Source organism: Ahaetulla prasina, chromosome 1 (genome assembly GCF_028640845.1).
Source record: "Ahaetulla prasina isolate Xishuangbanna chromosome 1, ASM2864084v1, whole genome shotgun sequence".
Classification (NCBI taxonomy): domain Eukaryota; kingdom Metazoa; phylum Chordata; class Lepidosauria; order Squamata; family Colubridae; genus Ahaetulla; species Ahaetulla prasina.
Window position 1 is genome coordinate 60064876 of NC_080539.1, and position 27452 is coordinate 60092327.

General features: G+C 40.0%; 1 protein-coding gene across 3 annotated transcripts in view; it reads left to right on the plus strand.

Moving 5' to 3' along the window:
- Positions 1-220: 220 nt before the first annotated feature.
- The window catches only part of TGFB2 (transforming growth factor beta 2), a 102006-nt gene continuing 74774 nt past the window's right edge, over positions 221-27452 (plus strand). The window contains exon 1 of one of the 3 annotated variants that reach the window (XM_058165427.1): positions 221-2239. In XM_058165427.1, coding sequence (XP_058021410.1) covers positions 1873-2239 — 367 coding nt within the window. In that variant the 5' untranslated portion in view covers positions 221-1872. The remainder of the gene's footprint in view (positions 2240-27452) is intronic. The other 2 variants (XM_058165425.1, XM_058165426.1) reach the window with 2 other exon arrangements.

Genomic DNA, 27452 nt, shown 5'->3' on the forward strand with positions numbered 1-27452 from the left:
CGGTAACACCCGAGAACTCTCCTGACCAAAGACACTTTCTATCACCATCTTTTTGATGCGGACCTGCCGGGCTTCCTCTTCCTCGCCCCCCTCCCCACCACCGCTGGAACAGAGCAAGACATAGCCCAGGTTCAAGAAGAAGGCAGGGTCCTTATCCGTTAGGTCGCTTAAAAGTCTGCCGGCTCCCACCCCGCGTCATTTTGCGGAGGCAGCGGAGAAACACACACACACACACACTCTCTCTCTCACTCACACACACACCCTCCCACCCGCGGTCCGAGAGGACCTTATCAACCCGCCCTCTCTGGCAGAGCGCGAGGTTCTCTGCGGGCGAAAGCCGTGAGTTGAGCGCAGGGGCTCTGAGAGAGACGGGAGAGGCTAGAAGACCTGGGGGCGAGGGGCGGCGTGCCTGCCAGCCCCATCTCTTCAAGCTCCGTGGGGAAGGAGGGAGCCGTGGGCCAAAAAGAAAAAAGACCAAAAAAAAAAAAAAAAAGACAAGGCCAAAAGGCACGCCACCTACTACTCCGCGTGGAAAAGTGCCAAGGCGAGGGCGGAAAACGAACTTTGCAATCTCCAGTCTTGGTAGAAAACGCGCGGGTGGAGGGGGCGGAATCGCGAAAGCCTCGGAGAAGCAGCGGTAGCTCAGCCTCCTTGGTTCGGTTTGGCTTTTTAAAAACTGAAGAGGAGAGGAGGAGGAGGAGAGGCAGCTCCTGGAAAAGTTGTGCAGCCAGCAGTCGCCAGCGAGAGAGAGAAGGAGAGAGAGAGAGAGAGAGGAGAGGGTGGTAGGGAGGGAGGTGAGCTGGTCGCTTAATGCGAACAACCGCGGCAGTCCGCTGTCCCCAAGAAAGCAGGACCGCTCAGAATCCTGCCCACGCCGCGAAGGGGATTGGTGGGAGGGTGTCGAAGAGCAACAGTCGTGGGAGGAGAAGGGAGAGAAGCCGGCAGAACCACCTTGAAAGCGTCCAGCTATCCCAGGCGCGTCTCGGGGTCTGTCTTGGCGCCGGCACGCGCGTATATGCACACACATACACGCACGCACGCATCTCTACACACGTGGGCGCTTTTCGCCTCCGCTCGCAGCTGGACACCAACCCCCTGGGCAAAAAAAAAGGTGGGGGGAGCGACGCACTGATTCCCAGAAGCGGGGCATCATCCTACCCCGGACCTACTTTCCTCCGCCTGCCAGTCGGTGCCATCTCAATTTCGAGCGTGGGAGCTTGTGGGCAGCTGGGCGCCGAGTCTCCGGAGCCTCGCTTTAAGTGGCGGCCAGTTTCCCTTCTTTTTTTCCCCTCCTTCCACTCACTCCTTCAACACTTAAGATTTTTTTTAAATTTTTCTTTTTGTATGTACCAGACGTTATTCCCACCCCACCCCGGCAACGTTTTTGGGATTTTATTATCTTCTTTAGTAGCCGGGAAGAGAAAAAACAACCTGCTTTCCTGCTTTGAAGCAACGTTTGCAACCTGTTACATTTCTTTTTTTAAATTATAATTATTAGGCGCTATCTGTTGCAGGTTTTTTGCTTGTTTTTTGTTTTAATAGAAAGCGATTGCTGGCTTGAACCCGCCACTTTTGCTGGAGCATCGCATCTGCTCGCAAACTCACTCTTGGACTTGCAATCAACTCAAGCAGCTTGGCGGACCGGCAACTTGGCATATGCTATCTGGACTCACCATCGGGATTGCATCTATTCTTTCGATCCCTCTTTTTTTTTTTTTTAAAGAAGAAGATCTGAATCTTGTTTGCACATCTTAAACTGCCACGGAGAAAACTCCAGGAAGCATTTTGGTCCTTTCTTTGTGGGAGAAGCCGAACGAAAAGAAGTGTGTTTTATTTTATTTTTTACATTTAAACCTTTTTTCTCTCTCTAAAATGCACTGCTATCTCCTGAGCGTGCTCCTCACCCTGGATCTGGCCACGGTGGCCTTTGCTCTGTCTACGTGCAGCACCCTAGACACGGACCAGTTCATGCGTAAGCGGATCGAAGCCATCCGAGGCCAGATCCTGAGCAAACTGAAACTCACCAGCCCTCCGGAAGAGTACCCCGAGCCCGAGGAGGTTCCTCCGGAGGTCATCTCAATCTACAATAGCACAAGGGACTTGCTGCAGGAGAAGGCGAACCACAGGGCAGCCTCTTGTGAAAAGGAAAGGAGCGATGAGGAATATTATGCCAAAGAAGTTTACAAAATTGACATGGGGAGTTACCACCCGTCGGCAAGTAAGTCTACTCTGAATAATTGTGAGTGCCTCTGCCAGCTAGAGCTTTGTTGCTGCGGGGATTGCATAATGTGCCTGACGGGGTGCGAGGAGGAGGCGTGGAGACTGGAGAGGTGTCTTCTCTGTTACCTTGAGACCTTCTCAGGTGGAGGGTGCCTGGTGGTTCAGCTCCCACAGAAATTGCAAGGGGGCAGTCCAGAGTAATCCAGAGGTGTGACTTTCCAGGCCCCCTCCCCCGCATCTTACAAATGTAGCAAGGGGTTTCCTCTGCAAAAAGGGAGGATGTTGACATAGCCACCTACCAGTTTTATTTCTGTAATACTTGGTACAGCATAGCTAGCAACTGTTATTCCTCAGGATAAAAACCCAAGGAAGTGAGCTAAGTTTCATCAGTGAGGTTTACTTGATAATCAGACTCTATTTGGATCTGAACTCTGGGAATTTTTTGAGTGGGGCGTGCAAAGTAAGAAGAGATGTGTGTGCCTCTGAACATCTGCAGAGCGCCTGTCTTTTGCCCTCCTATGAGAACTAAACCCTACACAGCCAAACTTAAGACCTTTCAAAGGCTTCACAGCAGAAAACACAAATACAAATTGGGCATTGCCTCTCAGGAATGTCCCCATAAAGCTTTTGGTAAAGAGTACACAACATAACATCCCATCCCACCCCAATTTGACCGGCTGGTGTCTTTGAGGAGCAGGTTATATCTATAAGACTCCTTTTTCTGGTTCTCTCCTGTCATTCATCCCTGTGTAATATTTCTTCATATTGGGAACGTTAGCTCCCCAGCATTTTCTCCTTAGATACTCTCCACCTCAGCACTTCATCAGACCGCTGCTCCAAGTCCCTGATCTTTCTCAGTGAACACCTGGGTCAACAAACCTCACAAATGGGATTAGTTTACTTGTTAAGCTCCCTCTGCACCCCCAGCCCCAGCCCCCTGACATCCCTTCCTGTTGCCTTATCAGTTTCCTATCTCTTGTTCCCATCCTGTGGCCTCCTCTTCTCTAGCCACGGCTGGATTATGTTGGAATTGGGCAGGATTTTCAGTGGGGAAAAGAGAATTATCTCTGACCCTAAAATTCAAGTTTTTCTTGCCTGCCAAAAAATTGTCCAAACCTGGAAGTTCCACTCTAGGTTTCCTTTTTCAGTTTAATAGTCCATCATATTTGTGGTTATCTTCTCTCCAGGTACAAAATAAATCTCCCTCCAACATTTTTTCAAGGGCCAGCTTCCTGGACACAGCCTGGGAATGTGTCAGCTGGAACTGATTAGATGGACTCTCTTCTGAAAATCAGGGCGAGCTTGAAGAAGTTTGCTTCGTACAAATCTAAAGGCTGAGCATTCAGGGTTGGCAGTGGCAGAATTCAAATTGCAGCTCCAGTTTGGACTTGCTATTGGGCTGTGGCCAAAAAGGTCTAGTCAATTAGAGTGCTTATATACCCCAAAAAGAGAGGTATAAATATAAAAATAACAATGTTCTGCATTGTAACTACAAACAACTCCAGCCCAGTGGAGTTATCTTCACATAAGGGTGCAGGGTTATATTTCTATCCTGTGTGTGTTGCATTAATTTTAGACGGTATTGTTGCTTTAACTCTCTGAAATTGTGGACTTTTTTGCTCTTTAGAAAATCAGACTATGAAATATGTGGCAGTCTAATAACTTATTATTATGGTCTGGAGCAGAATTGGAATACTTTAGAACAATGTTTCTCAACCATGCGCTGGCTGGGGAATTCTGGGAGTTGAAGTCCATCCTTCTTAAAGTTGCCAAAGTTGAAAAATCCTGTCTTAGAACAATAGTCAAATGTAGGTCAGTGTGAGAAATTTTCTAGGAGGAAGAAAAGGATTGGACTCAATGTGTTCACTAAAGTGCTCACTGATTAATTTTCTAATTTGTTCTCTTCTGCTTCTTTTATTTGGAGCCTATATACTGATACCTGACCATCTCTGAGAAGTAGGTAATGGAGAAGGCATTGCAGCCATTTGGGTAACTCCATACTAGATTTTCTATCTCAATATTCTATTTATTTTGACTTTTACAGAGGTGTAACTTTGAGGCTTGCTGGGGCACGCCAATGAGAGTCAGGGAGTGAGAGTGCCAGCCAGCAATTTCTGCACCCACTTCTCAGTGAGCTGCCTTCTCTTTTTTTCCTCTTTTTATTGTCAAATGACAATCCAAGGAAGAGGACACCCTGGGAATCAAAGGGCTTTATTATTGTAATTAAGGCACCATCCAGAAGTCTATGATAAACACACTCCACCCTTGCTGCCCTGAGGGGAAAAACATTTTGCAGAACGTGCTGGAGCCAAGCAGGGATGTACAAGCTCTCTGGTATAATTTGTGGCAATAATGCTGAAATGCAGAAGAGAACTCAAGACATTAGAATGCACACGTATATATGCGCGTGTACACATATCCGCACTTGCAATTGCCTGCAAACCTCCCCCCCCCATGTGTCTTAACATGCAAAACCTCATTTCTTTGGTGACTGTTTACCATCTTAAATAACCTCCCAATCCCTTTGATCACGTTTCTGATGTGGCTGAGCCATAGGAAGAAGCAGGGTTATCCATAGTGAACGGTTTACCGCTATGCATTGTTTTTTTTTCTGGAAAATTTAATTGTCCGTGGAAAATGAAGGGTTATCTTGGCATGAACGCAAAAGCGCCCCCGACACTTTTGAATCCCTTTGCCTGGACTTGAAATAGAACAGCAGAAAAGGACAAGTGGAGGTTGCAGGCCTTGGCCAATAGGGAGCATCAGATGTTCGAGAGCCCACAGCTTGCTTGCTTGCTTGCTTGCTTACTGCAGCCAGGCCTCCTGTGCAAATACTTGGTTGAGAAGATCAGAATAAAAGAGTTAACCATTTTTCCACTGCTGTCTAGTTATCCGTTAGGCTGGGTGAGCCGTTCTAAAGGGGAAAAAAACAACCCCGTACACAGTCAAGAAGAAACGGCTACAATATAAATGAGGAAACACCAGGCTAGGCTGCTCTGCACCGTTTCCCTTCAGCCTTAAAAGGTTTAAGTCTCTAGTACCAGTCAAGCAGACAATGTGATGGTGGTGGGAGAGGAGGAGACCTCCGCAAACACACACTGAGGTCATAGAGTAAAAGGCCTGGGAAACAGTAATCATTCAGGGGTTGTTTTTTTTTAAAAGAAACTTTTTTTAAACCACAGAGACATTAGCATTTGGTAACAGACTACAGCTCAAATATTACAAATATGCTCTAATTATACTCATAGTTGGCTATATATCACTGCGCAGATCCCTGATAGGTCTTTGAGGGACATTTTGTAAATATTTTTAGCAATGAAGAGATTTAAAAGGAAAACCCAGAGATATTGTATATATCTCAAGGCATATTTTGTCTTCAATATTATCTTTGGCCAACTGTTCTATATAAATACAGTAAATATGAATAGCCCTGGCATGGTGCCAATCTCCTGGGATGAATTTTAGTCAGAAGGTATTTATGGGATATGCATAATACTGTGTCAACATTTAAAGAAGGAACCTGATTAGCTCAGAATTTATTCACATTAAACTTTTCGTGTGCTGCTGGGTTAAGACTTGAAGTGGAATTGTGCTAAAATTTTGCCAGTTCATTGACACATAGGGAATAAAAGGGCATTTGGCTTCTTCTAGATGGGCGGAAGGAGCTCTAAGAGATATTGGGATAGGTTGCTTAAAACCACTGAACTGGATTTTCTCTGAAATAGGCAAAGACACGCCAGTCTGATTACTTTCCTTAACTTAGCTTCTGTATAAGCATTCCCAGTGAAGTTTCTTGAGTAGATAGATGTGTATTAATTTAGAATCAATATATATTTTTGAATCATCAGTTGGTATTAGCCTTCTATCTCTACTTCCTATCCTGGTAGAAAATTCTCTTCTGATTGCAATAGATCCGAATTCCATCTAAAGCAGGGGTGTCAAACTCGTATTGTCACAGCGTCATCATGTGACGTATCGTGACTATTCCCTCCCCCCTTTGCTAAACCAGGAGTGGGCGTGGCCAATACGTGACACATCCGGTCCGCGGACCATGCGTGTAACACCCCTGATCTAAAGGCTGTATATAAAATATTTATCACAACACTATCAGTTATTTTCTTTCCTAGGTTTCCTAGGAGCATGTCGTAACATTTAAAATAAAAGACAGCTGATAATGCTGCTAACTCCACTAGTTCTATTGAGTTACCAAACATTTATCTGTCTGTCTGTCTTTCTGTCTTGTGCCAATTGCACTCATAAATAGTAAGGTCAGAGTGAGAAGGAATAAACTAGTAAAACACCTTCCCTGCTTAAATCAGTTATTCATTCTTAATATAAAAATACTGCCAGCTACAAACCGGTATGAATATGACATCAATATATATATTTATATTATATATAGAATCCTGAACGTACTTTTTAGCAGGTTGATCCTATTAAACTCAGTGGAACTTCCACTCATATTCATGCACATATAGTTGAGCAAAAGCAGATTTCCCAAACCCTATGCTTTTTTTGAATGTGCTGGGATTACAACTCCTGGTTTGGTGGGGGCTGGTAAAGGCTGGGCGACAGCCTGCTCTTCATTTTGGAGTAATCCAGTTGAGCTTCATCACATCATCAAATACATTTTCTGCTGTGCACACACAGACATTAATCACTCCTTTTCAGGTTCACATATAAAATTAAAGATAATGTTCACAGTATAACTGTTCTCGAAGGGAAAACCTGATGCTGGAGCATTTTGGGTATTCTCCTCCTTAGTATCTTTTTAGTTCAAGTGTTAATTTATGAGTTGTACGAGGTTCTATGTGTAGTACCAGTTTCGAGCATATCAAGCAGAAATTCATATCATTCATTAAGAGATGCAGAATCAGTGGCGTTCTAGGTCACTTCTAGCTGAACTACAGCTCCCAACATTCCTCACCATAGAATAGAATAGATTTTTTTTATTGGCCAAGTGTGATTGGACACACAAGGAATTTGTCTTGGTGCATATGCTCTCAGTGTACATAAAAGAAAAGATCATCAAGAATTCCAAGGTAAAACACTTAATGATAGTCAGGGTAAAAATAAGCAATCAGGAAACAATCAATATCAATATAAATCATAAAGATACAGTCATACAGTCATAAGTGGAAGGATGGGAACAATGAGAAGATTAATAGTAGTGCAGATTTAGTAATAGTTTGACAATGTTGAGGGAATTATTTGTTTAGCAGAGTGATGGCGTTGGGAAGAAACTGTTCTTATGAGAGAGATAACAATACAAGTAGTCCTCCACTTACAACAATTCGCTTAGTGACCATTCAAAGTTCCAACAGCACTGAAAAAAATGACTTATGACATTTCCAGCATCCCCATGATTAGGTGATCAACATTCAGATGCTTAGCAACTGGTTCATATTTATGACCGATGTTGTGTCCCAAGATCATGTGATAACCTTTTGCAGCCTTCTGACAAGCAAAGTCAATGGAGAAGGCAGTTTCACTTAACAACCGCGTTACTGACTTTATCAACTGCAGCGATTCACTTAACAACTGAGGCAAGAAAGGTCATAAAATGGGGCAAAATCCACTTTTAACAAATGTGTCACTTAACAACAGACATTTTTGAGCTCCCTTGTGGTCGTAAGTCGAGGACTACCTGTATTAGGAGAGCTGCAAAACCCATCCTGCACTGTCCGTTGAAAGTGTTGGGTTCTGTGTGGTCTGAAATAGGTTCAATCAGGTTGTGGAAATCCTTGGAAACCGATACTTCGCAGTGTTTGAGATTGCGCACGTAACACCTTCCCTTGACCCATTAAAGCAACCACATAGTTTTCCAGATTCACTCAACTGCGTTGGAAACGGCTGCTGCCAGTGATGGGTTCCACATGGTGCAAAATATCACCATTTTGCTGTGCTGAGAAAAAACTGATACAAAGCAATTATGTGTACATGTGCATGCAGAAAACAACCAGCAGCAGTTTCCGGAAGAACAGTGCATTCCCACATGTTACAGAGCGCCCTCTTGTTAGAATTTGCATAATCCTAGCACTTAATTTGATTCGTGATCGTCTATATGGGTGGATTATCAATATGCAGCCACAGCCTGATAAACAGGCATGCAGGAATTAACTGTCAATTTGACTTTATATTCACGTAAAAGAAAAAAAAATATTCAAATTAAGCCCAACGCCTGGTGATTTCATAGACACGTCCCTGTTGTTTTCTTGTTAGCATTGAAGAAAAGGTTTATCATTGCCTTCTACAAGTTGTTATTTTACCTTTCAGTCTAGTTAGAGCAACTGGAACTTCTGGTGGTCTCCCATCTAAAAATCTGAACTAGTTTAGCTTTTTTCAAGGGTAGGCAAAGTTGGGAGGAGTGCCACCTGCTATAAATTGCATTCCCAGACACTCAGAATCAAATACATATAATTGGATACAGTAGTAATATTAAGAAGAAGTGTTTGTGATTAAATTGCTGGTGAATTGGCCTTCTTATTTCAATTGCCATTGCTTCTTCTCATTCTGCAACTGAATTTTTGGCCGTTCAGAGCTTGGAAGTAAAATTAGAATCATGCGAGAAAATAGTTTATTCTAAGGATTATTAGCGTACCTTTCTAGAATCTAAAATTGCATAACCGGTCTTTAATACATATAAAAGAGCCAATTATGCCTTTTCCTTTGCTTTTTTTTTTTCAGAGGAAAAACTTTTTTTTCTTTAGCTATAATGAGAGTTTTGCTTGAGTAAGAACTGGGCTTAAGTTTAGAGAGTAATTTATCACTTTGATGTTCAGAGGTTGGGATATAAATTTACAGAGTCCCGAAAAACTGCAACTGTTTATACTTTTTGTAGCAGTTCCACATGAAAGTTAAAATAATTTAATGCAGAACAGTTCACCACCACCTCCGCCCCTGTACTCTTTGAATCTCTAGATTGTACCTCAGCTTTACAAGTGCTGCTGGTGTGATTTATCCTTCTGTTAGTTTGAATATTCACTCATGCCTTCCCTCCTCCCCCTTTGCTCAGCATTTTATCTAATGAAAGAAAACATTCTAAACTAACAGCATAGAATGGTTTAGTTCTATTTTATCAATGAGGAATTGGATTTACCAGTGTTTATAAGGGTGCTAGTTCTTTGCCTTCAAACGAGTTGGAAGGCAGGGCTACTGTTTTTGTTTTCCGAGAGTGTACAGGGTTGTAAGACAGAGTCATGGATGAGGGAGGAACTAAGCCAGAATTTACTAGAAAGCCACTAACTCTGTGAGACTCACTTCCAATGCATTGGCTTGGTCTCCCAAAAATTTCACTTAAGGGATTGAGAGTTGAGGAAAAGAATGGGAGGAGCTTAGCAAGAGTGTAAAGAAATATGTTGTTTCACAGCTGTGAAAGATGTTGTCTTTTGGCATGTCAGAGGTCAAGAAACATGTGTGGAATGTTGCTAAACTCCAACTTGCAAAAAGGACATGACTGACGCAAATAAAACAATTTATGTAATTTGCATGACATTGTGATACAGACAATGTCACGTGAATTCTTTCCCATGGATTCCCATGAATGGCAATGGTGCTCCATCCCTCTTGGGATGCCAGGTGATGGGTTTCTGAAAGAAAGGAGACAGAGGCATTATTGGAGAATCTGCTGAAACATAAAGGATTGTACTGAATTTTTGATACCATATTTTAAGGTGAGAAGAAGATGGACAATAACTGGTACTTAAGTTACAGTGAAATTTTTGAAAAACTATTAACACATGGCCTGCAAAGTCTTGAGAATTCTGCTTCAGATAAATTTTATCCAGGAAATGGTGGAGTTTCTGAAATCATGCCATTCTCCAACTTCTATTTTGATTCAAGACTTTGAAGTCTATCCTCTTTCAACTAGTTCACAGATTTATCTAGAATAAATGGAAGACCTGAATTGATTCATTGTGTGGACCTTATTGATAATTTATATGAGGTACTGGCTTTTTAAATTAATCTTGTATGATATAATTACCTGATAGAATCCAACTGGTGTAACAAATTCTTTCAAATAAATTGCATGCTTCAACTATTCTATAGAGTCACAATTCTTTTTGTAATGTTCATTATGGCATTATTACACATTCTGCTGAGCTGGGAAACAGCACTCTAAGAATTTATCTCTGGAAATGTCAGGAATTGAAGTCCCACTATACCTGAAAGACATCTCTATAATCCTAATAATGTACCCTTGGGGAAACTGACTTCAGATGAGGTTCTCTCTTTTTGGAAAAGTAGATTGAATCCTGACCTTTCAGAGGGCAAAACTGATAGGTTTTAAATAAACTTGCACCCAACTTCCTTCAGTGTTAATCCCATGAGACAACGAGCTGCTGAATGGAGAAAGTATTCCATTTTCAGTTGGCTGTAGTTTTAAAGAAAGAAGACCAGCTTTCTTCTCTACCTCTTCTTTTTATAATGAAGACTATGAATTGAGAGAAGTGAACTCTGACACAGAAGTTCTTTTGGAAATGAAAAGGCAATTCATGCCAAAATAAATGTGCCAGCCTTGAAAATATACCACAGAGGCTTTGTAGTTTTTCATGAATTGAAGAAGTTGTGGGTTCTTCTGCCACTTGTCACATTTGTGATTCAATTTATAAGGTGTGTTCCTTTAATGTGTTGTAATGTCACTTTGGAATTTTAGAAGCATGCTTTTTTGTTACTTTCTTATAATTGTTTATTTATTTATTTATTTATATTTATTTATTAGATTTTTATACCGCCCTTCTCCCAAAGGACTCAGGGCGGTGTACAGCCAGAATAAAAACAAAATATATACAATTTAAAACAACATTTAAAAAGAGCAAATTTTAAAGGCTGATTATTAAAATTTAGATTTAAAATTTAAAAAATATTAAGAATACCCAATTAAAATTCATCAATAATTATGCCAGTCCCGCTTTAATGAATAAATATGTTTTGAGCTCACGCCGGAAGGTCTGAAGATCAGGCACTTGACGCAGGCCAGGGGGAAGTTCGTTCCAGAGCGTCACTGCCCCCACAGAGAAGGCCCTACTCCTGGGGGCCGCCAGCCGACACTGTTTGGCGGACGGCACCCTGAGGAGACCCTCTCTGTGAGAGCGTACGGATCGGTGGGAGGCAAAGGGTAACAGCAGGCGGTCTCGTAAGTACCCGGGTCCTAAGCCATGGAGCGCTTTAAAGATAGTTACCAGAATCTTGAAGCGCACCCGAAAGACCACAGGAAGCCAGTGCAAGCTACGGAGCAGCGATGTCACGTGGGAGCCACGAGCGGCTCCCATTACTACTCGCGCAGCCGCATTCTGGACTAACTGCAGCCTCCGGGTGCACCTCAAGGGCAGCCCCATGTAGAGAGCATTGCAATAATCCAGCCTAGACGTAACCAGAGCATGAGTGACCATGCATTGTTGTATTTATTGATGTTATTGTAGCTGCTTCTGATACCTCTATACTGCCATATATGGTGCTATATTTTATGATGTTTTGCTTTTCTTCTCATAAGTTTTAATTCTCAAACACTGCTTAGAAAAGCTATAGTTATTGAGTTATATGGAATAAGTAAATAAATTAAGGTTGGCTCTAGCTTTACTGATAACCAAAAGAAAGTGAATAAATGTTTGCAGACTTGAAATATAAATAACATTTTGTTGGTCATAAGAATATAAAATCTCTGCTGAATTAGACCATAAATTCTCTTAGTCCAGCATTTTGGGAAACCTGGCAATCATGCAATGGCCAGGTAAAAGCATTTTGGGAAATCAGGAATGGAAGATAGTAGCTCCCACATTATCTCCCACATACCAGTTGTTCCCAGAAATCAATATTTAAGGTATGCTACTTACAACTGAAGATGCCATCAGTGTTAGTTGCCTTTTATAGCCTGTTCTCTGTGACTCTGCCCAGTCCCCTCTTGAAACAATTCAGAATGGCTGTTGTTGTTAGTCATGAAGTCGTGTTTGACCCATCGCGACCCCATGGACAACGTCCCTTCAAGGCTTCCTGTCCTCTATAATCTCCCGAAATCTAGCAGGTTCTGACAGGTTCTGGAGAACCGGTAGCAGAAATTTTGAGTAGTTTGGAAAAGGCAAATACCACCTCTGGCTGGCCCCAGAGTGGGGTGGGAATGGGGATTTTGTAGTATCCTTCCCCTGCCACACCCACTAAGCCACGTCCAAAGAACTGGTAGTAAAAAAATTTGGATTTCACCACTTCCCAGAGTCCATTTAAGCTTACACCAACTGCTTCAGTGACTCCATCCAGCCACCTCATTCTCTGCCATCCCGTTCTTCTTTTGCCCTCAATCTTTCCCAGCATTAGGCTCTTCTCCAGTGAGTCCTTCCTTCTCATTAGGTGGCCAAAGTATTTGAGTTTCATCTTCAGGATCTGGCCTTCTAAAGAGCAGTCAGAGTTGATCTCCTCTAGGACTGACTGGTTTGATTGCCTTGTAGTCTAAGGGACTCACAGAGTCTTCTCCAGCACCATAGTTCAAAGGCCTCAATTCTTTGGCGCTCAGCCTTCCTTATGGTCCAACTTTCACAGCCATATATTGCAACTGGGAAAACCATAGCCTTGACTATACACACTTTTGTTGGCAGGTCTGTTTTTTAGTATGCTGTCTAGATTTGCCACAGTTTTCCTCCCCAGGAGCAAGCATCTTTTAATTTCTTGGCTATAGTCCCCATCTGCAGTGATCTTGGAGCCCAGGAAAATAAATAAAATCTATCACTACCTCCATTTTCCCCCCATCTATTTGCCAAGAATTGAGAGAGCCAGATGCCATAATCTTAGTTTTCTTAATGTTGAGTTTCAAGCCAACTTTTGCACTCTCACCTTCACCTGCATCAAAAAGCTCTTTAGTTCCTGTTCACTTTCTGTCATTAGAGTGGTATCATCTGCATATCTGAGATTGTTGATATTTCTCCTGGCAATCTTAATTCCCACTTTTGATACATCTTTCTCATGATGTGCTTGTATATAAGTTAAATAGGCAGAGCGACATTATACAGCCTGGCAGAAATCCTTTCTCAATTTTGAACTAATCAGTGGTTCCGTGTCCAGTTCTCACTGTTGCTTCTTGACCCGCATATAGGTTTCTCAAGAGACAAATAAGATGGTCTGGTACTCCCATCTCTTTAAGAACTTGCCACAATTTGTTTTGATCCACACAATCAAAGGCTTTAGCAGAGTCAATGAAGCAGAAGTAGATGTTTTTCTGGAACTCTTTAATTTTCTCCATGATCCAGTGTATGTTGGCAATTTGATTTCTAGTTCCTCTGCCTCTTCGAAATCCTGCCTGTGTTTCTGGTAGTTCTCGGTTCATATACTGCTGGAGCCTAGCTTGTAGGATTTTGAGCATAACTTCTTTGGCATTGTCCTTCTTTGGAATTGGAATGTACACTGACCTTTTCCAATCCTGCGGCCACTGTTGAGTTTTCCAAATTTGCTGGCAAATTGAATGTAGCACTTTTACTGCATCATCTTTTAAGATTTTGAATAGCTCAGCTGGAATACTGTCACTTCCACTGTTTCTGCTCAGATTTGACTTCACATTCTAGGATGTCTGGCTTGAGGTCAGTGACTACCCCACTGTGGTTTTTAGGTACGTTAATCTCGTTCTTGTATAGTTCTTCTGTGTAATTTTGCCACCTCTTCTTAATCTCTTCTGCCTCTGTTAGGTCCCTGCCATTTTGGCCCTTTATCATGCCCATCTTTGCATGAAACGTTCCCTTCATATCTCCAATTTTCTTGAAGAGATCTCTGGTCCTCCCTATTCTATTGTTTTCTTCTATTTCTTTGCACTATTCATTTAAGAATGCATTCTTATCTCTTCTAACTATTCCCTGGAATTCTGCATTAAATTGGGTGTATCTTTCTCCCTTGCCTTTTGCTTCCCTTCTTTCCTCAGCTATTTTTAAAGCTTCCTGAGACAGCCATTTTGCTTTCTTCCATTCTTTTTTCTTTGGGATGGTTTTACTTGCTACCTCTTGTACAATGTTGCGAACCTCCATCCATAGTTCTTCAGGCACTCTGTCTATCAGATCAAATTCCTTAAATCTATTTGTCACCTCTACTGTATATTCATCAGGGATATGGTTTAGTTCATACCTGAAAGTAGGGAAAAGAACTAGTGCTTTTCCTACTTTCTTCAGTTTAAGCCTAAATTTTGCAACATGAAACTCATGGTCTGAGCCAATCAGCTCCTGGTCTTGTTTTTACTGACTGTATAGAGCTTCTCCATCTTTGGCTGCAGAGCACATAGTCAATCTAATTTCTGTGTTGACTGGTGATGTCCATGTGTAGAGTCATCCTTTGGGTTGTTGGAAAAGAGTGTTTGCTATGACCATAGTATTATCTTGACAAAATTCTACCAGCCTGTGCCCTGCTTTATTTTGTACTCCAAGGCCAAACTTACCTGTTATTTCAGTTATCTTTTGGCTTCCTACTTTAGCATTCCAATCCCCCATGATGATAAGGACCTCATTTTTGGGGGGTTAATTCTATAAGGTGTTGTAGGGCTTCATAGAATCAGTCAACTTCATCCTCTTCAGCACCAATGATTGGGGCATAGACTTGGACTACTGTATGTTGAATGGTTTGTCTTGCATTCGAACTGAGATCATTCTGTCATTTCGTGGATTGTATCCCAGTCCTGCTTTTCCTACTCTTTTATTGACTATGAAGGCTACTCCATTTCTTCTGAGGGATTCTTGCCCACTGTAGTATACCTGATGGTCATCTGAATTAAATTCACCCATTCCTGTCCATTTTAGTTTGTTGATTCCTAAGATGTCGATGTTCAGTCTTATCATCTCTTGTTTGACCACATCCAGCTTGCCTTAATTCATGAATCTTACATTCCAGGTTCCTATGGAGAAAAAATCTTTACAGCATCGGACTTTCCTTTTACCACCAGATACATCCACAGCTGAGTGTCCTTTCGGCTTTAACCCAGTCGCTTCATTCTTTCTGGCCCTACTAGTACTAGCCCTCTGCTCTTCCCCAGTACCATATTGGACATCGTCCGACCTGAGTTGCTCATCTTCCAGCATCATACACTATTTTTTTGCCTTTTGGTACTGTCCATGGGGTTTTCATGACAAAGATATATCAGAATGGCTGCTAGGAGTAAAATGACAAATTCCACAGTTTAATTATTCGCTTTGTGAGAGTACTTCTTTCCATCAATCCCTAATCTCCTGCATTGGGTTTTCATCAGATGGTCTTTTGAAATTATGAAAGATGGAGAAAAAGTTATCGTCCTTTTTTGTGTTATCTTTAAATTGTATATATATCTACCATGTGTTGCAGGGCATGACGAAAAAACTCAAAAAGAGTGGCCACCACAGTGTGATTAAAGTTCTTCCAATTTTTTTAATGTATGGCACATAAAACAGGTAGGACATTTTTCCTATTGTTGCAGACATCATCTTGAGTTTTTGACCATACCTGTGGAGACCCCTGACCCTTTTTATTCTCCTTTGTTTGAAACTGAAAAGCCTTCAGATAGATTTTGAATGGGTTTCGCCTACTTTTCTTTCTCCACGATTTTTGACTTCTCACATCTTCCTTAATGTGGAGGTACTAGACCTGTACACAACCCCTTGAGGGTGGCAGGTTAGGTTTGTATGAGGGCATTATTATATGGGCAGTTCTATTTTCAATTTCCTTTCTAATGTTTCTAGGAATAGAATTTCTTTTTTTATAGCAGCTGCTCCCTGGTTGACCTTTTCCTCAAGCTGCCCATCATGACTCCAGGATCCCTTTTCTAGCACTGCCAGCTTAGACCACTGGATTAATTCCTAGACGAAGTTTGTAGATGATGGATAGACGGATGATAGAACAGTGTTAGTATGCATCATTTGCACATGTATAAGCATAAGGAAAGGATTTCATTCAGGGAGTGACTATGTAAGTAGTAAGGGGCCGGGATAGCTCAGGCAATAGAGAAGCCTGTTATTAGAACACAGAGCCTGCAATTACTGCAGGTTCGAGCCCGGCCCAAGGTTGACTCAGCCTTCCACCCTTTATAAGGTAGGTAAAATGAGGACCCAGATTGTTGGGGGGGCAATAAGTTGACTTTGTAAAAATATATATATATATACAAATAGAATGAGACTATTGCCTTATACATTGTAAGCCGCCCTGAGTCTTCGGAGAAGGGCGGGGTATAAATGTAAACAACAACAAAAAAAGTACTCATATTCTTTTCCATTCATAGACAATATGTGTTGCTCTTCTGTTCTATATGTGATTAATACTTCCCACATCCCTTAGCATAGGGATGTCAAACACGCATCTTCACAGTGGCGTCACGTGACTTTCCCCCCTTCAATAAACTAGACATGGGCGTGGCCAGTGTGTGCCACATCTAACCCGCGGGCTGCGAGTTTGACAGTCTGGCCTTAGCATATTTGACTTCAGTTGGAATGGAATGCTGGGATTCCTTTTTCTATAGGCATGGATGGCAGCAGCCATTGACTTTTTTTGGGGAAAGAAAGGGGATGTTTGTATTCAGGACTACTGGAGTTTTGTAGAGCCCAGTTCTGGAACATAGTAAATACCCATAATCTTCATTGTTGTAATTCCTTGCATTTCCCCACTCAACTTCATGGAAACCATGAACATTTGGTGACTTGTGCTTATTGTAATCTACACAGAAGTTGAATGCTATTTCTTAGCTGCTATTTCTAGATTGTGATTAGGCGAAGGAACACTTATACTGTAGCAGCCCTTTACTTGAGCATGAAAGCTTCTTATTTTTGTCCCACCTTTTCTGTCCAGGATTTTTACAGCTTTCCTCTTCAGAATCAGCTCTGAGGATTTAAGGGTTATGGAACTTCTTTTCCTAAATATGTGCTGCTAACTGTCAACATTCCCAGGAAATGAAATATGAGGCATTGGTGTGTGAGAAGCTTTCTCTTTCCAATGACAGTGTCCTTTTCCAGCTGGCTTCTGACTTCCTTTGCCTGCACAGTGTCTCTCATCTCAGCCTTTTTGCATTACCGATTCAACCAAATTCCCAATGCATTTTGACAAAACAAGTCTTCATGAGAATACACAAATGTTTTCATTCCCATCACAAATCATACCTTACATTTTTTTTGTTTCGCTTTTTAATGCTCCTTTCAGACTGGAACTGTGGTGCTTCTCCAGGTACTAATTTAAATTCTTAATAAACTAGGAATGCTTCATCAACAGGATTGTCTGGGTGAAAAAGACTGTTGTTTTTGTTTAGGTTAGCTTTCCCTATCCATGTGTCCTTCCGATGTATTGGGACTGCAGATCTCAGAGTTCCTAGATGGTGTGCTGGCTGGGGATTCTGGGTCTTCCAGTCCCAATACATTAAGAAGACGGCAGGCTGAGGAAGCCCAAAATAAAATGTGTTGGCATCCCAGTTGTCATTGTGGATTAGTTTTCTTTTCTTTTCGTTCTTTGGAAATGGCTTTTCTCAAAGAATGGGTGTTCACCTTGCAGCTGAGAAGAATCTGCTGTGAGGATATTGCTTCCCTTTTCTGCCCAAACTATAACCAGGCCATCATTATTTTGATCTAATACCTAGGACTACAATAATTGCAGTGCCAAATGCAAAAAAATAAGAGGAGTTGTCTGCTTTGGGTAATTTGCGAAAGATGCATAATAAGGAAGGGAAGAAAGTGCCATTAGTAGAGATGAACTAATCTGTCAAGTTCAATTTCAGTCATTTCTTATTTTTCCAAACTTTAGTTTGTTCTTTCCTGTTCCTGCAGCAGTTTCTTTCTTTTAAAAAAAAGCCATATAAAATATAGCATGCATTTTATGCAAGCTTTTTTCTAATGTGCACATACATTTTTCTACTATATGCATTTGGTATACATTTTGTATGCTTTTTTAAAAAAATGGAAAATAGCATGACCAAATGTGGGAAAGGATAAATATAAATGGAAAATTGCATTACAATTCATGCTTCAGTTTAGGAAATGTGGATTTGTTCACATTAAATCACAATCCAAAGGACTATATCCATCCCTGGGCTCAGTTTCAGCATAATTCAAAGTTGTGGGTCTTGATGTTACAGCAACAAGCCTAAGGATTGCAACCTTCTTTCTTTAGGTCCTGAAGGGAAAATGTAGGTAGGCTGGGTAGTTTTCTTGCCTTTCATATTAATCTGAGCTACGATAATGTTTCTTAAAATCATGATAATCTGTAATATTGTTTTTGTCTTTAGGCTAACATTTAAAAAAATGCATTTAGACTGTCCCACTTTCTGTCAATCCCAGAAAATCTTTTCCTATTCTATCTGTGGAACTGTCTCTCCCCAATGCAATTTGCCTGACCCACTTGTGCCGGCAGAAGGGGTCCACTGTGGACTCCATCAACCAAGGAATTTTATCTGGTGGGATCCAGGAGAAAAGCCTTTTTGGCCATGGCTCCTGCCCTTTGGAACATCTTGCAACAGGAGGTGAGATCTGCTCCCTCTCTATTAACCTTCAGGGAAGGCCTTAAAACCTGACTATGTGGACTGGAGGTGCCTATGAAGGAGAAGCTATTGGCTGGTGCACTAACAGAGAACTCCAAACCCTTGCTTTTGGTTTGTTTTAATTTCTGTAATTTTTAATCAATTTTATATGTATGGAATGTTTGCTTTATCTTGATGTAAGCCATTCAGAGTCGTCTGAATGAGATGGGCGGCAAATAAGTTTGCTAATTAATTAATAAATAAAATAAATAAAATATAAATTCTAGTGCTTTGATTTTGGATATTTAGCCTAGTGGTTGGTGATACCACTTAAATACAGTCATGAGGATAAGCCCATAGGTTTATAGATGCCAGGGGATTCCCTGCATTTTAGGATCAATTGCCTAAGTTTTATTCATGTTAGTGATCAGTGAATGATCACAGGCAAACAAACATCTGACTGAGATGGTGTAGGGTTTCCTGCCTGGGCAGGGGGTTGGACTAGAAGGCCTCCAAGGTCCCTTCCAACTCTGTTGTTATGTTATGTTATGTTAAATGGATAATAGAGTTCTGTTTGCATGATTGTGTGAAGTTATTAGCATTTCTGAGTAAAAAAAAACTTTAAAAATATGAGCACTTCTTTTAAAATCCAGCATCAAATCTTGGCCACCATATCTTTTTATTTTCTTTGATATGAGGCATTTTCTTTTATTAATTAATACTGGGTTTTGTATGCATTTTCTCATAATATATACATTTTTGCCATATTAGAGAACTTGCAATTTGGAGAAGTAGAAATACTGATAGAAAAGTGTGATTTGGTTTGCAGATTGGTTAGAATTATGCAGGATAGATTCAATTCTCATTCAGATGCAACTCCCACATATTTCTCCTCCATCCATAATCTTTTCTTGATAGATTGGCTGAAAAGATATGCCCTTAGAATGGAAGGAATTGAGTGCTTATTTATTTTTATTTTAATTATCAAAGTTTTATACCATCCAACACACTTTCATGCCTGTCTACTCTACAGAACACACATTAAATTGATTCCAAAGCTTTTGTTAATTACAAGTTGAAAATCAGATTGAAACAAAAAGGAACAATTGCAAAGTTAAAAGGCAGAGGAAGCACTTCCAACTATCAATCACCTCAGGTTTGCATGTCTCTCTTGGAACACCCCCCCCCATGCCATTTGGTAGAGCCAAGTCTTAATGCACTTCTGAGGGCTAGGAGTGGAGGCAAGCTGTTTCATAGGACAGGCACAATGTCAGAGAAGGCTCTGTTCCTAGAAGACCTCACCAATCAAAAATCTTTAACCCATAGGGTCAGAAATATATCCTGCCTGATGGGTTAATGAAATTGGGATGAGACAGTTCCTCAAATAACATGGATATGGGAATGTTGACTGTTTTGAAATGAACAGAGAAAAGGAGAAGTGCATCATTTGCAAAAATTACATCAAGCAGGACAGGTGCAGGAATTACATAGTGTAGTCCCAGTTTCTTCCCTAAGCACGGCCGCTGTATTGTCCAAAGCATAGTAATATTTCCTTAAATTTTATTAATGTAAATATATATTATGAACCTTTCTAGTTACCTATTGTTTTTATTTTCAGCATTATATTGATCAAGTAGTCGGGTGATCTTTGTTTTTAAACAGTATTAACTGCTGATACTAATGTTGTGCCAAGAATCCCTTGCCATTTAACTATTTTTGTGTGAACTTTTACCTCCTTTGGCTCTTTAGATTGTTCAGATCCCCTCTTGATGTTGATGTATCTCCTACTCACTGTGTGAGTGTAAAAGAGAAAGAAAGAAAGCATGCACAAAACGTTTCTTTTTTTAAAAAAGCTATGATATGGACTTCACTCTTTGGTGAGAGTGTCATCTTTTGCCATTCTTGTTTCACCCACAGATGAAGAACCAAAGATAAATCAGGCCATAATATCCCAGGAAATCATTTATTTGTTTTAGGCTGGCTAGTTTATTTGGTAGATAGATTTTCATGGAGTTTAATTGTGAGTTTATCTCTTCCCAGGCAGGAGGAAGCATAAACATAGCCACTGTAATAAAGCAGTACTGGAGGTCCAAAGCCAACAACTCTTCATTAGCTACTGAATCCAAGAGAGCAGTGCAATGTAGAATGAGTATCAAGGATTTGTACTGTGCTCCTTTTCCATCTGTCCCTTTAACTGCTCTTTGCCTATGAGATTACTCATTTGAAGTCATTTCTCTCCATCTTTGTTCCTAAGCAAAACCAGCACAGAACATACTGTATCTCTCCTCCTAACAATTTTGCCTGTCCCTGTGTATTTCCTCGGAATAGATTTCCACTCTCAAGTTTTGTGTGGGTGTATGTTTGTGTGTGTATGTTTGTTTGTTTGAGTCAGTGTTGACTCCAGGCCACTACCTAGGCAGACCACTTCAGTTTTCTTGGCAAGGTTTTTCAGAAATCGTTTCCTTCCTAGGGCTAAGAGGAGTGACAAGGTCAACCAGCTGGATTTGTGCCCATGAGAACTCAGCTCTGTCACAATTCAATTTTCCTTTATACCTCAAATATCTAAAATTTGATTGTAGAAAAAACAGTTCCAGTAGTTTAAGCAGGTGAGTCAAACTACATGCTATAAGTGGGAAGCATTGTAATCCATGTGACTGAGCATTCCAAGTGATAAAATTGACCAGATATTAAAAGAAGTCCATATCCAAGGAATTTTTAGCAGGTTCTACTTTATTCTTCTTATTCTAATCTTGTAATCAAAAGAACTGAAAGATTTCATGAGTGTCAGTTTTCTGTAATGGTTCAAAGCAGCAGACTAGAAACAAAGAGACAAGGACTTTTAAGTCCCACCTTAGGCATGAAGCCAACTGAGTGACTTTGGGCCAGTCACTCACTCAGTTCTAGGAAGTCGGCCATAGCAAACTACTTTTGAAAATTCTGCCAAGAAAATTGCAGGGACTTGTCCAGGCAATCTCTAGAAGTCAGAAATAACTTGAAGGAGCATGCATGCATGTGCACACACAAAGACACAAATACACATTTAATGCAGTTTGTTTTCAGCAATTTCTATAAAGGGTAAAAGTTGCTTTTTAAAGTTGCTCTTTAAAAAAAAATGGTTGCAAAAGTCCAAGGGAGGTCTTACCTAACAGAGGGTCCTATCTTATATAACCCCCCCTTTTTTTTAAGAAAAAAAAAGAGTATGTTTCAGTTTAGTTCAAGCTTTTAGGTCTTTTCTTTTTGCCAAAGCCCAAATTGGAATGTTTGGGGAAAGATAATTGAATTTCAATGATTGGGTCAATATCAGTATCAGTATCAGTATCAGTATCAGTAGTGGAAATTTCAATGATTTCTGGGAAGAGGCTATCTGCAATGATGGCACAGGCAAAGCAAAATGAGCAGTAAACATTTCATCCTTTCCAATTCTTTTTTCTTTCCCATAGAAATTTGTGATATTTTATTCATTTGGCCAGTGTCAAATGAGTGTTTACCCAAGTATCCTTTTGTTCAAAATCCTGCCTTGAATTTAAAGACAAGCCAACAACTGGCCCCTGTGATTTTGTTTTTCCTTTAAGCATTTGCAAGTCAGCAGCTGGCACATTTCAAATGGAGCTTAGGAGTGAAATAGATCATTGGTCTATTTCATACTGTTTTGGCTAGGAAGCAGCTGATCACAGCACTGTGTTTTTCCTCATCCACAATATGAGAGAATTTAATTGATGAAAAACGGAGAATGTGATTAAAGTCCAGTAAATCTTTGAGCTTGCAGACCAGTCTGTGGTACTTCTCCTTCCTATCAACAGAGTAGAGCTTCAGTGGGGCTCTTCTAAAAATTTTAGGTGCCTGAGGGAAGAATATCCACTTGAATGTCCCCACCATTTTCCTCTCACTGAACCCTAAATCCATTGCTTTCTATCTGTTGCAGTCAACAGTCATGTAAATGGTAGTATATGCAGAACATTCAAAATCCTGAAACAGCCTTTTGGTATTAAATCCTGAAATAGTCGTTGGTATTTCAACTGTTTGATTTTCCCATCTTGAATAAAAACTACCAACCTGAACATTTCTAATATGGAGCTATGCTTTAGGTAGTTCCCATTTCTCCCCTTAAAAGGTTCTATATTCAGCATATGGATGTATTGGATGCCGAAACAAGCTTATAAAGAAAAGAGAACACATATTCACTAGGGAGATTGCTGGCTATTGTGAAATAAAGAAAAGAATATAGGCTAATAATAATAACAATTGAAATTGTATTGGGGATTATGAGTGTACATAATCCTTAATTATATATGAAATATTCTAAGAACCAACTTTGGCAGTTAAGATATATGCAGACCTAAAAAGAAAACAGTTATGGAGACACTGAGTGGGATACCAAAGGAACCTTCTGTTTATAAATTGCAAGGGAGAAAGAAATAAAGTGGCCCAGGAGTTATGCCTATTTATATCCATGCAACAAGATTTGCCATATAGTATTACAAACTGAAGACCTTGCAGGATCATCTTGTTCCTACCTTATCCAGTAGTGTTTTCCTCCAGATCTGATTTTTTCCAAACATACATGGAACAATAAATGGAAAATCCAACTCTCGCCCAAACTTTCTTCCAACTTGTACTCAGTAGTACTTCCTGGCAATTCTGGGTATTGTAGTCTGAAACCTTTTGAAGGATTCTAGGCTGGAGAAATGTGGTATACAGAATATATGAAGCAAGCCAGAAGCAAGGCTCTTGCCAGCTGTGTAGGAGTAAATGTATCTAGGAATGAAGCCCGAATAAATGGTAAATTCCAGTCTGCAAGGATGGCATGGAAATGTCAAAGCTTACGGTAAAGGCTGAGCTGTGCTGTGTACAACCCTTTTTATTATTATTTTAATCTTTAATCTTTAATTTTCACAATCAGCCTACAGAAGATGATCATACAGTGAAGGAGAGACACAGTTCCGAACTGGGAAGGCAAATAGATGACTAATGTAAGATAAGCAATAGATTACGCTAAAGAAGAACAAACAATATAATCATTGTAAGATAGAGGATCCAAAAAAAAAAGGAAATATTTTCCATTTACTGATTCAGTTAAAACAGCAACTTGTTACAGAATAAATGATAGGATATAAAATAAAAAGATTCTGATACATAGATATCAGGAATGTAGCAAGCTCAGGATATTACTGCTACCAGTCGTGAATCATTGGCATCCCGTTATGTATATTAACTTTCCCAATAATGTTTTTAACAATTCAGAAAATTAACAGAGTAATTTTGTCTACCTAAGAAATAATAATACACAAATGTATACATAAAAGAAATGCATATTTAAGTTGGTGTGCCATTTTGTCTTTTTCATGGGAGAAGTTCCATTTACAAAAAGCATTTGAAAAAGTGATTCAAAACAGTGGCTGTATTCCTTAAAACAAAATAATCACATTCAAAATTATTAGACGAAATTGATGTATGGCTCTGTGTGTATATGAGAGAGAGAGAGAGAGAGAGAGAGAGAGAGAGAGAGAGAGAGAGAGAGAGAGAGAGAGATTATATATGTAGTATATTACAAATGTGTGCATATATATGGAGGTAGGGTTAGAAACAAAGAAAAAAGATACTGAGGAGGGAAACTAATATTAAGATCAAATTCAGTTTAAATGTGTGACTGCATAGTAGAATGGCAGCCTAGCCCAAAGAGTGAGGAGGATGTGGTTTTACTCTTAGACAGGTAAACATTACACTTCTGGTCATCATTACAAGAGTCGTGGATGCAAGATATCATGGATTGCCTTTTAAAAATGCAGCCCTTTTCCTTTGAATTACTGTCTATACAAGCTAGTTTTTTTTTCTAAAACAAAAAAGAATGTAGAAATAAACAGAGTGGCAGGTTATTGGTAGCTGCATTTGATAGCAGTTGTCATCCAGTAGCAACATATGGCAGCAATATGGCCCTCGCATGTGGTTTCAGAATGCAAGAAAATAAGCTTAAGTTTATGCACTCTACCTTCCTGGTATTCAAAATGCACACCCCTTCCCATAATAAATGATGATCTGACCTTTCAAATAAACATGTTATAATGTCTTTCCTTCATGCCTTCCCCCAAAGCTGTTACTCATCAAAGAGCCAATCTGGGCTTTACACTAAAAAAAAAAGAAAAGAGCCCCCAAGGACAAGTGCCAACTCACATTTTAAGACATTTGAATGTAAACATCAAACTTTCTTCCAACTTGTACTCAGTAGTACTTCCTGGCAATTCTGGGTATTGTAGTCTGAAACCTTTTGAAGGATTCTAGGCTGGAGAAATGTGGTATACAGAATATATGAAGCAAGCCAGAAGCAAGGCTCTTGCCAGCTGTGTAGGAGTAAATGTATCTAGGAATGAAGCCCGAATAAATGGTAAATTCCAGTCTGCAAGGATGGCATGGAAATGTCAAAGCTTACGGTAAAGGCTGAGCTGTGCTGTGTACAACCCTTTTTATTATTATTTTAATCTTTAATCTTTAATTTTCACAATCAGCCTACAGAAGATGATCATACAGTGAAGGAGAGACACAGTTCCGAACTGGGAAGGCAAATAGATGACTAATGTAAGATAAGCAATAGATTACGCTAAAGAAGAACAAACAATATAATCATTGTAAGATAGAGGATCCAAAAAAAAAAAAAAGGAAATATTTTCCATTTACTGATTCAGTTAAAACAGCAACTTGTTACAGAATAAATGATAGGATATAAAATAAAAAGATTCTGATACATAGATATCAGGAATGTAGCAAGCTCAGGATATTACTGCTACCAGTCGTGAATCATTGGCATCCCGTTATGTATATTAACTTTCCCAATAATGTTTTTAACAATTCAGAAAATTAACAGAGTAATTTTGTCTACCTAAGAAATAATAATACACAAATGTATACATAAAAGAAATGCATATTTAAGTTGGTGTGCCATTTTGTCTTTTTCATGGGAGAAGTTCCATTTACAAAAAGCATTTGAAAAAGTGATTCAAAACAGTGGCTGTATTCCTTAAAACAAAATAATCACATTCAAAATTATTAGACGAAATTGATGTATGGCTCTGTGTGTATATGAGAGAGAGAGAGAGAGAGAGAGAGAGAGAGAGAGAGAGAGAGATTATATATGTAGTATATTACAAATGTGTGCATATATATGGAGGTAGGGTTAGAAACAAAGAAAAAAGATACTGAGGAGGGAAACTAATATTAAGATCAAATTCAGTTTAAATGTGTGACTGCATAGTAGAATGGCAGCCTAGCCCAAAGAGTGAGGAGGATGTGGTTTTACTCTTAGACAGGTAAACATTACACTTCTGGTCATCATTACAAGAGTCGTGGATGCAAGATATCATGGATTGCCTTTTAAAAATGCAGCCCTTTTCCTTTGAATTACTGTCTATACAAGCTAGTTTTTTTTTCTAAAACAAAAAAGAATGTAGAAATAAACAGAGTGGCAGGTTATTGGTAGCTGCATTTGATAGCAGTTGTCATCCAGTAGCAACATATGGCAGCAATATGGCCCTCGCATGTGGTTTCAGAATGCAAGAAAATAAGCTTAAGTTTATGCACTCTACCTTCCTGGTATTCAAAATGCACACCCCTTCCCATAATAAATGATGATCTGACCTTTCAAATAAACATGTTATAATGTCTTTCCTTCATGCCTTCCCCCAAAGCTGTTACTCATCAAAGAGCCAATCTGGGCTTTACACTAAAAAAAAAGAAAAGAGCCCCCAAGGACAAGTGCCAACTCACATTTTAAGACATTTGAATGTAAACATCAAACTTTCTAATAACTATAAATAGTCACTGTGATCAGAAGGAAGAAGCAAAGGTGAAATACATCAGTGAAGCTGTCAAACATAATCCAAGTTTTGTTGGCAGAATCTGCTTAGGGTGGGGGGGAAAGGATTAATGAACGGCAAAATATAAGCATTTTGAATAGGGGTCTCCAAATTTGGCAACTTTAAGACTTATGGACTTCAATTCCCAGAATTTCCCAGCTGGCATGGCTGGCTGGGGAATTCTGGGAGTTGAAATCCACAAGTCTTAAAGTTGCCAAGTTTGGAGACCCCTGGTTTTGAGTATCATTTTACAAGAGTGTATATATCATTAGGAAAATAATGTATGCTGCCAGGCTGATAGAACAATATTTGCAGTATTTTGTATAGCTCTACCTGGGGACAGCAGAGGATGAGATGGTTAGGATAGTGTCATCGACATAATGAACATGAATTTGGGCAAACTCTGGGAGACAGTGGAGGACAGGAGGTCTGGCATGCTATGGTCCATGGGGTCACAAAGAATTGGACAGGACTTAGTGACTGAACAACAACAAAATATGACAGATGAGTGCAAGGAAGCTGCATACCAAAGATAGTCAAGGACAGAATGAGGAATCTTCCCTTATTCAATTACTATATTTATATAATAATCATCATCCCTGGCCATTGACTAAATTTGCTGATCAATAAAAGCTGTCATCAAGCAACATCAGGTGGGTCAAAATTCGGTTTTCTATGTGTTTATTACCTTTGGAAAGAGAAAGGAGGAATGGAACCCATAAATTATAATGACTTGCTTCAGAACAAGGGAAACACAGACAACCTCATTTTGATTGATGATGGACAATTAGATATATTTGGAAAAGATTAACACAGCTGCTTGCAATTACTGAAAGTTCAAGTCCCACCAGGCCCAAGGTTGACTCAGCCTTCCATCCTTTATAAGGTAGGTAAAATGAGGACCCAGATTGTTGGGGGCAATAAAGTTGACTTTGTATATAATATACAAATGGATGAAGACG